The 13669-nt window shown below is 34.0% G+C and overlaps 1 protein-coding gene across 1 annotated transcript; it reads right to left on the bottom strand.

Moving 5' to 3' along the window:
* Nucleotides 1-693: 693 nt before the first annotated feature.
* Nucleotides 694-10166, bottom strand: LOC147787506 (putative protein phosphatase 2C 6). The gene is made up of 4 exons (XM_087119219.1): nt 9963-10166; nt 1569-1853; nt 1365-1470; nt 694-1036 (listed from the first exon to the last, which is right to left on the bottom strand). The coding sequence occupies exons 1-4, from the start codon at nt 10164-10166 to the stop codon at nt 720-722; spliced, it is 912 nt and encodes a 303-aa protein (XP_086975345.1). The 3' UTR covers nt 694-719.
* Between the last annotated feature and the right edge of the window lie 3503 nt (nt 10167-13669).

The following is a 13669-nucleotide window of genomic DNA, read 5'->3' on the forward strand; positions in this document are numbered from 1 at the left end:
TTCTTCTGCGAAACGGTTTTACAGTTCTTCCTCAACTAAATCCTCCTACATGCAAACGACCTCTAAACAACCGAAAAAAAGAGCGAGAACTCGAACACGATAAATATTTCTCTACATCAGTCAATTTAGCAAAAACACTAAGCATGTAACCTCCGTTCAATGTTCATAGTAACACTAGGCAAAGAAAACGAAACCGATCAAAACAAAGAGAAATGCTGTGCATTTCCAAAAAGGATTTGGTCCTCAATGGACCTTGTCAAAGAGCAGATATTACGAAAAAGAGAATACCTTTGTACCTTTCAAAATCCAAACTTAAGCGTACTGCAACCAATTTTGTTCTTTTCCTTGGAAATATGACATTATTGAATGCACCATTTTGTCCACTATGGATTGTTTTGCACCATTCACCAGTGTTACCCAAATTAGCCCATACGAGTACTCATAGCAACCTAAAACAAAGAGAATCTAAAACTATGCATTCATCGAGCATCCAATAACAAGACGCTATGATATTGCATCATATGCATATGTATATCGGTTCGCTACATGTTGAATAGCACGCATATTCATTTAATAAAGAAACACACACCAGACCTTTATAACAAAGTAGAGTACAAAAGGTAAAGAGTTGCAGTGATTTATACAATGATTAAGTCCAAGTCTAGTTTCTATACATCACCATGCTTCTACCAAGCCAACGGTGATATTGTTTTCATCGCTCAGTTTAGAGATCCCTCATTTGGTGCTTTTAAGTCAACTACAATAACTGAGATGTTGTCGCCACTCAAATTACTAGCTTCCTTGCGTATTTTATTTGCAGCACATTGAGCTGGATAAATTACATTACCAGTTCCACCAAGTGCCAACTTCTTGCGTTGCCTTTTCAGTACGCTGCAAGCCATCTTCATCACGTCATCGTTGGATAAGACATCCCATACTCCATCACTTGCCAGAATCAAACACTCATCTTCCTCAGTTCTCGATGTGAACGTAACCTCCGGATCAAATATAATCCACGGTTTCAAGTAATGATCACCTGATCAGAAATATATTTGAAAATCGCAACAATAAAAGATAAATAGATGCAAAATTTGACAATGTAAACTTAGAAGCTTGCAAAATTAGTGGATGACTAGTTATTGTTGGAGGATAAAAGTCCCACTTCCCCTAATTTAGGGAACGATGATGAGTTTATAAACAAAGAATACTCTCTCCATTTGTATATGAGGACTTTTGGGGAAGCCCAAAGCAAAGCCAGGAGAGCTTATGCTTAAAGTGGACAATATTATACCATTGTGGAGAGTCGTATTCGTCTAACAGTTATGAATCGTTGGGAAAATATGAAGCTATGGGTTAGAAGAAACCTATTGCTCTGGTCATTGCCAGCACTTCTTCGACCCTAGGACAGCCTACAAACAGAATTTTTGCTCCTCCCTTAATAAGTCTATCATATTCATCGGGCCTGCTAATCTGCATCAGAAAAGGGGAAATTCTTTGAATCATAATATTAACTAAAAACATGGAAGAATTTGTGCACCCATACAGGACAGAGAGAATTGTAATTGAACCTTGTGGTCAACTGTCAAGGGAATGGCTTGATTCCCACGACAAAGCAATGCTCTAGAGTCACCACAGTTGGCAACAATTATTTGGCAAGCTGACAGAAGAACAACCAAAGCAGTAGATCCAACTGAATATGGGGCCAGAGTCTTGTCCTTGAAGGCATCATCAACCCTCTCATAAGACCTCGTCAATGCCATTTCCCATCGCTCTTGCTTACCGTTTTCAAAAACTCCTCTGTTCCACTCTTCTGCTAATAGTTCATGGAACTTCTTTGAACAATAAGTACTCACCTGATATCATCAAAATAATACCATATCGTATACTCATTTAGTCATGAACCTGTGTCAATCGCTTGTTATCAAACGCCTTATTGACTCTAAGTTCATTGTCTTCAGCAAATTAATTTCCTTCTAAAATCTAAAATTGTACCGAATCATAATGCTAGCATTATCTCAAATGTGGTTGTGAAGCAAACGAGAGGTCATTAGTGAAGCTTCCACGAAACATTTTTATAGTTCTTCCTCAACTAAATCCTCGTACATGCAAATAACCTCTTAACAACCGAAACAAACACAAGAACATGCACACAATAAATATTTCTCTTCATTGATCAATTTAGCGAAAACACTAAGTATATAGCCTCAGTTAGTGTTCAAAGTAGCACTAGACCAAGAAAATGAAATTGACCAAAACAAATAGAAATATCTCAATCCATCCACATTTCTAATTCGAAGATGAGACACTACGAACAATTAAAATGATAACAAAACCATCATACGGTGAAACTCGTAGAGTGGGCAATATTTTGAACCATGGACTCTAGCTTCCCAGTAGATTGGATGAGATCTAGTCCAGACCAGGCCCAGGATGAGATCTAGTCCAGACCAGGCCCAGGCCCATTTTAAAAACAACCAAATCTGATTTATGGGCCGAATCATCAAGGTTTGGGCCTAAGTATGAACCATTAATATTATTTTTTCAAAAATGCCCGTGGGCCCAATCATCAAGGTTTGGGCTATGAGTCATTAATATTATTTTTCAAAAAATGCCCCTCGTCCCCTCTTTTCAAAATAAAAAATTCATTTTTGGCTCCATTTTAAATCATGTTTTAATTTTTGACATGCTATAATTTTAGTTTTCATAATTAACCCATTTTATAAAAAATAAAATTATTTGATGAGTTAGAGTTAAGAAATATAAATGAAAGAAATAATTAACTTTTAATTTTTGACATGCTATAATTTTAGTTTTCATAATTAACCCATTTTATAAAAAATAAAATTATTTGATGAGTTAGAGTTAAGAAATATAAATGAAAGAAATAATTAACTTTTTCAAAGAAACCATATTGACACTCAATCAATTATCATCAGTTCATCACTACTTAATCAGTAAGGAAGAATGTCTCAAAGCATGGGACAAAGGATCAAACACCTTGATTTTACTTCCGACACCACCACAGGTCGGGTTCGGGTAGGTTGGATATGAGAGCGGGAGTTATGAAAAAATTATAAGTAGATACTTTATTAAGAAACTTGGAGAGACCACACTCTCGCACCTAAACTATCAATTTTTAGTTTTTTTTTTTTTTTTTTTTCTTCTTCTTTCTCGGTAGCATACCATCACTTTCTATTTACCACAGATATCACATACAAAAAAATCTTATGGGAGATTTTAAAATTAATAAATAGTATATATATATATATACACCTGGTTTTGTTCTTAATTATAGGTGGTGTTTGTGTATACTTGTAAAGTGAGCTGCATGACGGAGATTTAAATTGCTCCGTGGTCTATCTACATCAGATTTAATCTTCAAAATTGTATGCAAATAAGTGCATTCAACTCATTAGAGATATAAAAAAAAAAAAATACTTGAGGGCCTCCATGACCATCAAACAAGCCAAAATAATGAACTAAAGGTTTCTCTTTCTCGGACCCGTCATCTTTCCATCTAGCTGGAGATAGAAACTCCGGAACAATGGCAATGGCATCCTCCATTGAAGTTCTACGTCCCTTGTCCAATCCAAAACCCCACGAAATCTCACAACTACCGCGTCCGTTGTCTATTGCACTCATCAAGCTCATCGAGCTACCGTCACTCCCACGAGTGTCCTTCCGGCAGCGGTAGCGACAACAACTTCTATCAATGATTCACCAGAGTCGTTGATCATAAGCGCTGAAGCGATACAAGCTATAAAGATAAGTTAAGAAAGAATATATAACTATGGAGAAGGGGTTTTTGCTCCAACGCGTGGAAGAAGGGATGAACATACATGGCAATATGGAGGAAGGAATCAACATACATGGTAATATGGAAGAAGGGATGAACATACCTGGCAAGCTCCTCCAAGTTGCATGCCTGGAGTTGAAAACAAGAATGGGAATTAGTCTGAAGCTGTCAATAAAATCCAATCTCATTATGACATATGGTAATCTCTTCACAGATTTAGATTTATGCACTTTACTCTGAATGCACTTTGCTATGAATAAAGAACTAATTACATGTGGCATGGCCTCAAGTCATTTGGTAAAACCTTACATGTGGCGTGGCTTCATGTGGTTTGGTAAAACTTGGCTAAATATAGGAGACTGAGAACAATTACACTTATTCTCTAAATTAGCACTTTGCTCTGAATTAAGATCCATTTAGATGTGGTTGGACTTCAGGTCATTTGTAAAACTTGGCTAAATATAGGGAGACAAATATCTGAGATTAGTTACACCCGATGAAAAGCTGATAAAAGAAGTAAATATTCAAAAGAAAACAAAATATATTATCTAATAGTTAATTGAAAGCATAAATTTGTTATAGAAAAATGGAACCATGTACAACAAAGGAACTTGGCTTTTGAAGGGATTCCACCTTTATTTAAGGAGGTACGAGCACATACTACAAGTGTACTTGTGTGAAAATCGCTTTAGAGTCTAATTTCTAAGGTTGGTCATGACAAACCTAGTGGCATTAGAAAGGAAAAAAGTAATAAATTTTCATGAAACGACTTACGGTCAATAATCTTCACAAGAAAGATAAATAAATAGTTCTTCATCATGCTTAAATAACCTACAAATTAGAATCGAAATCGAAATAAAAAAGGGTAGTTAGTATAATACTGCCACTAAGAGTCTTAGCTTGAGAATTTGAACAAGAACAAGAAGCACTTTTACACTCACATATGTCTATTGTTAGCTTGAGAATTTGAACAAGAACAAGAAGCACTCTCACACTCATGTAAGTTCCCCGTTGAAGCTCACTCCCAAAGTGTCAATTCCTTGATTAGAAGGCTATGGAGATGATCACGATAACACTAGGTGAAGGCTCTTTATGCTCCCTTTCGTGCTCTCGTAGAGTGAGTTGAGACATGCCAACTAGTTCATCAACGTTGACAGGTTCCTTTGGCACAATTGGATTTGGCTTTAGTACCTCATGATGACACATTTCTACACCCTTTTCTTCTTCCATTGGTACTGTACTTGGTGCCCAAATAGAAAAAAGGAACAGGCACGTAAGCCGAGATGTATCCCGGTATCATAGGCGGGAAACCAGCAACTTCCATCTTGGGTGCATCAAGTTCTTTACCATTTTCTTCAACTGCAGTTTCCATGATATGGAACTCTGAGTTAAGTAAGAGATTTAGTGAAGGTTGTGAACTAGTGTTCTCGGTTTCTTTTGCCTGATAACCATGTAAAACTTCATCTTCTGGGGCACGCAGCAGACCAGTTTCCTGAAAGACACGAAATAAAAGACCAAAATCCTTATCAAGTATAAATGGTACCATTCTAACAGATAGGCGCGCTGAGACCCAATAGCAGATGCATTATGAATTACTGGCACGAGGGTCACTGACCCAAAGAGTTCGTCAATTTTTTGATAAAGAGAATAAATTTATCCCTAAGATTCGGCCTTGGAAATCTGATGTAAGATTTGATATCAAAAACCAAAACGACTTTATTTGAAAACCATTTGAGCCAAATGATTATCAAAGAGATTAGTGAAATTCTAACTTGTTCCTTTTTTTTTTTTTTTTTGTTTCTTTATTGTCATGCTAGGAATGCTTGGAGAGCTCTCAAGGGACTGGTTAAATTGCAAGCTGTGGTTAGAGAATTTATCGTGAGAAAACGAGCTACTGCAACTTTTCATAGTATGCAGTTCTTTTTTAAAGCTCAAACTATCATTAGGACTCAAAGAGTTTGTAGGTTGTGGTTAGAGGGTTTCTCGTGAGAAAACGAGCTGTTGTAGCTTTTCGCAGCATGCAAAGCCATTTTAGAGCTCAAACTGCCGCTAGGATACAAAGAGCTCATCAATCTTTTGATAAAGATAATAGGTTTATTTCGAGATTCGGCCCTGGAAGTCTTCTGTAAGATTTGACATCGAAAACCAAAACCGCTTGATTTATTCAATTTTTGCCAAATGATTATCAAATAGATGAGTGAAACTCTATCTTGGTTTCTTTCTTTGTTTGCTTACTTGTTTCTTTATTGGCTGCTGCAACTTTTCACAATATGCAAACCCTTTTTAGAGCTCCAATTGACATTAGGATTTAAAGAGTTTGTATGTTGTAGTCAGAGAATTTGACGTGAGACAACTAGCTACTACAACTTTTCACAGTACACAGGCTTTTTTTAGAGCTCAAAATTTGGTTAGGATGCAACAATCTTCCCACAAGCAAATCATTGAAGAAGCTAGAAAACTTCGCGTAACCATGGATTCGTTCGAGTTTCATAATTTATTGCAATCATCGTTAACTTTTAAAATTTGCAATCATAGTTCTCTTTTTTCTTACTAGCTCGTTTGGCACGAGTTACAAAATTCTTAATCACGGAATAAAAAAAAATTATACATAAGTTCATGAAATGTACATTATTTTAAAAATATTAGAAATAATAAATAAAACTCAATACTATAAATTATTTTGTTAAATAAGATCTCCTCCCGACACAAGTTATAAAGATAAGATGTAAGAAAGAAGATATAACTGTGGAGAATGGGTTTTCGCTGCTTGGAAGAAGGATGAACAGACATGGCAATCTCCTCGATGTTGCATGGCCTGAAGTTGGAAACAAGAATTGAAATCTGAAGCTGTTTGGAGCTGTCAAAAAATCCAATCTCATTACTACATATGGTCCCCAATTTATGCACTTTGCTGGAGATCAAGATTAGTTACATGTGTAGTGGTTTAAGTTATTTGGTAAAAGGTGGCTAAATATTGGAAAACAAAGTAACAGTCACGCCCGATGAAAAGCTAAAAAAAGATGTAAATAGTTACTAAAAAACAAAAAACATATAAAAATAAATAAATAAATAAAAATAACTTATCTTCTCTCTCCATGGTAAAACATAAAAATTATTTGAGAGAGAAAAAGAAAAATACTTTCACACATATTTATATGAGAATTGATTCCATTTATTGTATATTAAATCTTTCTATCCTAATTTCATTTATTTTTAAATTTATTTGGGAGAGAAAAAGAAAAATGCTTTCAATAAAGAGAGATTTGGAGTGAGTTAATTGTATATATTAAATCTTTCTATCCTAATTTCATTTATTTTTAAGATTTATTTGGAAAAGAAAAAAAGAAAATATTTTTACCCTATTTGTGTGATGGTTTAGGTGATTGAGAGATTTGGAGTTTATATATTAAATCTTTTTGTTCTAATTTCATTTATTTTGATATTTATTGTAGGGAGAAAAAAAAAAAGAAAATGCTGCAGATTTATAGGAGAGATTTCGAGTTTGTTGTATATATTAAAATTTTCTGTTTAATTTCATTTATTTTTAGATTTATTTGAGAGAGAAAAAGAAAATGTTTTCATTTATTTTTATATTTATTTGGGAGAGAAAAAAAAAATGTTTTACTAGACTAAGGTTGGTCACTAAGTATATAGCCTTCGTTTGGTGTTCAAAGTAGCACTAGACTAAGAAAACGAAACCGATCAAAACAAATAAAAATACCTCAATCCATCCACATTTCTAATTCGAAGATGAGACACTACGAAGAATTAAAATGATAACAAAACAATCATACATTGAAACTCGTAGAGCGGGCAATATTTTGAACCATGGACTCTAGCTTCCCGGTAGGGGTGTACATAGTCCGGGTTGGGTTGGGTTGAGCATTTTTTTTGACCCAACCCAAAAGTTCGGGTTGGTTGGATTGGTAACCCAACCCAACCCGAAACTTTTCACAACCCGACCCAACCCAACCCGACCCGAAACTTTTCACAACCCGACCCAACCCAACCTTCTATTTTCGGGTTGGGTTGTTAATTTTTTTTTTTTTTTAAAGTTTTATTTATCCACAATTTATAATTATTCGGATACAATCTTATATAAAATATATTAAAAATTTACAAACAAACACAAATCAATCCATAATTGCTAAAAAAAAAAAAATTCAATAAAAAACAACGAGCGAAAATTGTAACCTATTAACATAGTTCTTGTAACCTATTAACATAGTTCGAGTGAAAATTGTGACATATTAACATAGTTCAACATGTTATAATATTAAAGAATGCCGGACATTTTTTGAAAATGGATTAAAATAGAGAAAATATAAGGATATATCATGAAATTATTATTCGGATACAATCTTATATAAAATATATTAAAAATTTACAAACAAACACAAATCAATCCATAATTGCTAAAAAAAAAAAAATTCAATAAAAAACAACGAGCGAAAATTGTAACCTATTAACATAGTTCGAGTGAAAATTGTGACATATTAACATAGTTCAACATGTTATAATATTAAAGAATGCCGGACATTTTTTGAAAATGGATTAAAATAGAGAAAATATAAAGATATATCATGAAATTAAATAAACAATAAAAATGATTAGTTTAAAGATATTGTATATAACAAAAAAAACATATAAAAATATTTTAGTTGAAATATGTTTATGATTTGATAAAGATAGATAGCCTAAATTATTAGAAAAAATAATATATATATATATATATATATATATATATATATATATATATATATAAAATAGAAAATAAATACATTAAAATTTAGAATGACGGTTTATTTTTAAATATATTTAAGCTAGAATTTAGAATTCCTTGCCTATTTTAATCCTTTTATATATATATATAATTTATGAAAATATAATGGTTGGTTAGTAAGGTATTTTAAAGGTATTTTAAAAAATATAATATATTGGTTAGTAAGGTATTAAGGTATTTTAAAGGTATTTTAAAAAATATAATATATTGGTTAGTAAGGTATTTTAAAAAATATATATAATATAAAAGAAAAAAATACATGGCCTATTTTAATCCTTTTATATATATATATAATTTATGAAAATATAATGATTGGTTAGTAAGGTATTTAAAAAATATAATATATTGGTTAGTAAGGTATTTTAAAAAATATATATAATATAAAAGAAAAAAATACATGGCCTATTTTAATCCTTTTATATATATATATAATTTATGAAAATATAATGGTTGGTTAGTAAGGTATTTTAAAGGTATTTTAAAAAATATATTGGTTAGTAAGGTATTTTAAAAAATATATATATAATATAAAAGAAAAAAATACATGTATTGTACGGATTCGAACTCAAGTATGATTCTTCTTCGACCGGCCAAAATACCACTCTGTCAAACCTATTGTAAATTAGATTACTTAATATATCCAATCTATTTAAATTTATATCGGGTCAATCCCCACGAACCCGAAACCGAACCGATTCAATTCGGGTTCAGAAAAATGAACCCAACCCAACCCTACCCGAAATGCTAATCCAACCCAACCCAACCCTTGTACTTCGGGTTGGGTTGGTCCGGGTTATCGGGTTGAATGTACACCCCCTACTTCCCGGTAGGTTGGATGAGATCAGACCAGGCCGAGGCCCATTTTAAAAACAACCAAATCTGATTTTATGGGCCGAATCAGGTTTGGGCCTAAATATGAGCCACTAATATTATTTTTTTTCAAAAATGCCCCTGGGCCCAATCATCAAGGTTTGGGCCTAAGTATGAGCCATTAATATTATTTTTCCAAAAATGCCCCTCGTCCCCTCCTTACAAAATAAAAAATTCATTTTTGGCTCCATTTTAAATGTTTTAATTTTGACCTGCTATAATTTTTCTTTGGTGGTTGAATGTTATAATTTTACTTTTCATAATTAATCCATTTTATAAAAAATAAAATTACTTGTAAGAGTAAAAATGAATATAAATGAAAGAAATAATTAACTTTTTCAAAGGAACTATATTGACTCGATCAATTATCATCAGTTCATCACTACTTAATCGGTAAGGAAGAGTGTCTCAAAGCATGGGACAAAGGATCAAACATTTTGATTTTACTTCTGACACCACCACAGGTCGGGTTCGGGTAGGCATTCAACTAATTAGAGATACCAAAAAGAATACCTGAGGGCCTCCATGACCATCAAACAAGCCAAAATAATGAACTAAAGGTTTCTCTTTCTCGGACCCGTCATCTTTCCATCTAGCTGGAGATAGAAACTTCGGAACAATGGCAATGGCATCCTCCATTGAAGTTCTACGTCCCTTGTCCAATCCAAAACCCCACGAAAACTCACAACTACCGCGTCCATTGTCTATTGCACTCATCGAGCTCATCGAGCTACCGTCACTCCTACGAGTGTCCTTCCGGCAGCGGTAGCGACAACAACTTCTATCAATGATTCACCGGAGTCGTTGATCATAAGCGCTGAAGCGTCACAAGTTATAAAGACAAGTTAAGGTAAGAAGAATATATAACAATGGAGAAGGGGGTTTTGCTCCAATGCGTGGAAGAAGGGATGAACATACATGGCAGTATGGAGGAAGGAATGAACATACATGGCAATATGGAAGAAGGGATGAACATACATGGCAAGCTCCTCGAAGTTGCATGGCCTGGAGTTGAAAACAAAAATGGAAATAAGTCTGAAGCTGTCAATAAAATCCAATCTCATTATGACATATGGTAATCTCTTCACAGATTTAGATTTATGCACTTTACTCTGAATGCACTTTGCTATGAATAAAGAACTAATTACATGTGGCATGGCCTCAAGTCATTTGGTAAAACTTGCACTTTGCTATGAATAAAGAACTAATTACATGTGGCATGGCCTCAAGTCATTTGGTAAAACTTGGCTAAATATAGGAGACAGAGAACAATTACACTTATTCTCTAAATTAGCACTTTGCTCTGAATTAAGATCTATTTACATGTTGTTGGACTTCAGGTCATTTGTAAAACTTGGCTAAATACAGGGAGACAAATATCTGAGATGAGTTACACCTGATGAAAAGCTGATAAAAGAAGTAAATATTCAAAAGAAAACAAAATATATTATCTAATAGTTAATTGAAAGCATAAATTTGTTATAGAAAAATGGAACCCATGTACAACAAAGGAACTTGGCTTTTGAAGGGATTCCACCTTTATTTAAGGAGGTACGAGCACATACTACAAGTGTATTTGTGTGAAAATCACTTTAGAGTCTAATTTCTAAGGTTGGTCATGACAAACCTGGTGGCATTAGAAAGGAAAAAAGTAATAAATTTTCATGAAACGACTTACCGTCAATAATCCTCACAAGAAAGATAAATAAATAGTTCTTCCTCATGCTTAAATAATCTACAAATTAGAATCGAAATAAAAAAGGGTAGTTAGTGTAATACTGGCATAAAGAGTCTTAGCTTGAGAATTTGAACAAGAACAAGAAGCACTCTCACACTCATGTATGTCTATTCTTAGCTTGAGAATTTGAACAAGAACAAGAAGCCCTTCACCTATTTATTCACTGTAAACTAAGAAAATGAAAGATAAGCTCAATCACCTCTCCCTATTTATTCTTTCATTTCACTCTACTTACCTGACTCCTTCACCTAAACAAAAAGGAAATGAAATCCGGTCACACTCATGTAAGTTCCCGGTTGAAGCTCACTCCCAATGTGTGAATTCCTTGATTAGAAGGCTATGAAGATGATCACCCTAACACTAGAGAGATATGTATTAATTTAATGCCTAAAAAAGGTATAGAGATTGTCCACAAAATCAAGTTAGGATCTCCTTATTAATATATTTATTACAATATCTACGTGTTACAGTTACAGTTACAAAGAATACATATACTTTAAGAACTTTCTATGGCCTACATTATCATTAAGAAACCCACACTACCAAACTTTCTATGAAAAACAAAACTAATTACGGGTGTAATTTTTCAAGGAAATCTCACGATGCATGAAGACGCCTCCCTTCTTGTTTCAAAGAGCTTTGTTTGTGTCATTGTCGTCCTTGTTTAACTCCGAACGGCTGACTCGAGCATTTGGATGAAATGCTGACAGTCGTCTTGAGGGTTCGCTTATCAATTTTAAGGTCAGAGGTGAAGGCTCTTTATGCTCCCTTTCGTGCTCTCGTAGTTGAGACATGCCAACTAATTCATCAACGTTGACACGTTCTTTTGGCACAATTGGATTTGGCTTTAGTACCTCATGATGACACATTTCTACACCCTTTTCTTCTTCCATTGGGACTGTACTTGGTGCCCAAATAGAAAAAGGAACAGGCACGTAAGCCGAGATGTATCCCGGTATCATAGGCGGGAAACCAGCAACTTCCATCTTGGGTGCATCAAGTTCTTTACCATTTTCTTCAACCGGTTAAGTGAGAGATTTAGTGAAGGTTATAAACCAGTGTTCTCTGTTTCTTTTGCCTGATAACCATGTAAAACTTCATCTTCTGGGGCACGCAGCAAATCAGTTTCCTGAAAGACAGGAAATAAAAGACCAAAATCCTTAGCAAGTATAAATGGTACCATGCTAACAGATAGGCGCGCTGAGACCCAATAGCATATGCATTATGAATTACTGGCACGAGGGTCACTCACCCAAAGATTTCGTCGATTTTTCGATATCCTGAGATTCGGCCTTGGAAATCTGATGTAAGATTCGATATCAAAAACCAAAACGATTTTATTTGAAAACCATTTGAGCAAAATGATTATCAAAGAGATTAGTGAAATTCTAACTTGTTCCTTTTTTTTGTTTCTTTATTGTCATGCTAGGAATGCTTGGAGAGCTCTCAAGGGACCGGTTAAATTGCAAGCTGTGGTTAGAGAATTTATCGTGAGAAAACGAGCTGCTGCAACTTTTCATAATATGCAGTTCTTTTTTAAAGCTCAAACTATCGTTAGGACTCAAAGAGTTTGTAGGTCGTGGTTAGAGGGTTTCTCATGAGAAAACGAGCTGTTGTAGCTTTTCGCAGTATGCAGAGCCATTTTAGAGCTCAAACTGCCGCTAGGATACAAAGAGCTCATCAATCTTTTGATAAAGATAATAGGTTTATTTCGAGATTCGGCCCTGGAAGTCTTCTGTAAGATTTGACATCGAAAACCAAAACCGCTTGATTTATTCAATTTTTGCCAAATGATTATCAAATAGATGAGTGAAACTCTATCTTGGTTCCTTTCTTTGTTTGCGTACTTGTTTCTTTATTGGCTGCTGCAACTTTCCACAATATGCAAACCCTTTTTTGAGCTCAAATTGACATTAGGATTTAAAGAGTTTGTATGTTGTAGTCAGAGGATTTGATCGTGAGACAACTAGCTACTACAACTTTTCACAGTATACAGGCTTTTTTTAGAGCTCAAAATGCTATTAGGATGCAACAATCTTCCCACAAGCAAATCATTGAAGAAGCTAGAAAACTTCGTGTAACCATGGATTCGTTCGAGTTTCATAATTTATTGCAATCATAGTTAACTTTTAAAATTTGCAATCATAGTTCTCTTTTTTCTTACTAGCTCGTTTGGCAAGAGTTACAAAATTCTTAATCACGGAATAAAAAAAAATTATAAATAAGTTCATGAAATGTACAGTATTTTAAAAATATTAGAAATAATAAATAAAACTCAATACTATAAATTATTTTGGTAAATAAGATCTCCTCCAATGACACAAAGTTATAAAGATAAGTTGTAAGAAAGAAGATATAATTGTGGAGAATGGGTTTTGGCTGCTTGGAAGAAGGATGAACAGACATGGCAATCTCCTCGATGTTGCAGGAAACAAGAATTGAAATCTGAAGCCGTTGGAGCTGTTCAAATATCCAATCTCAT

This window comes from Cucurbita pepo, chromosome 17 (genome assembly GCF_057944985.1).
Source record: "Cucurbita pepo subsp. pepo isolate OVF chromosome 17, ASM5794498v1, whole genome shotgun sequence".
NCBI classification, from domain to species: Eukaryota; Viridiplantae; Streptophyta; class Magnoliopsida; order Cucurbitales; family Cucurbitaceae; genus Cucurbita; species Cucurbita pepo.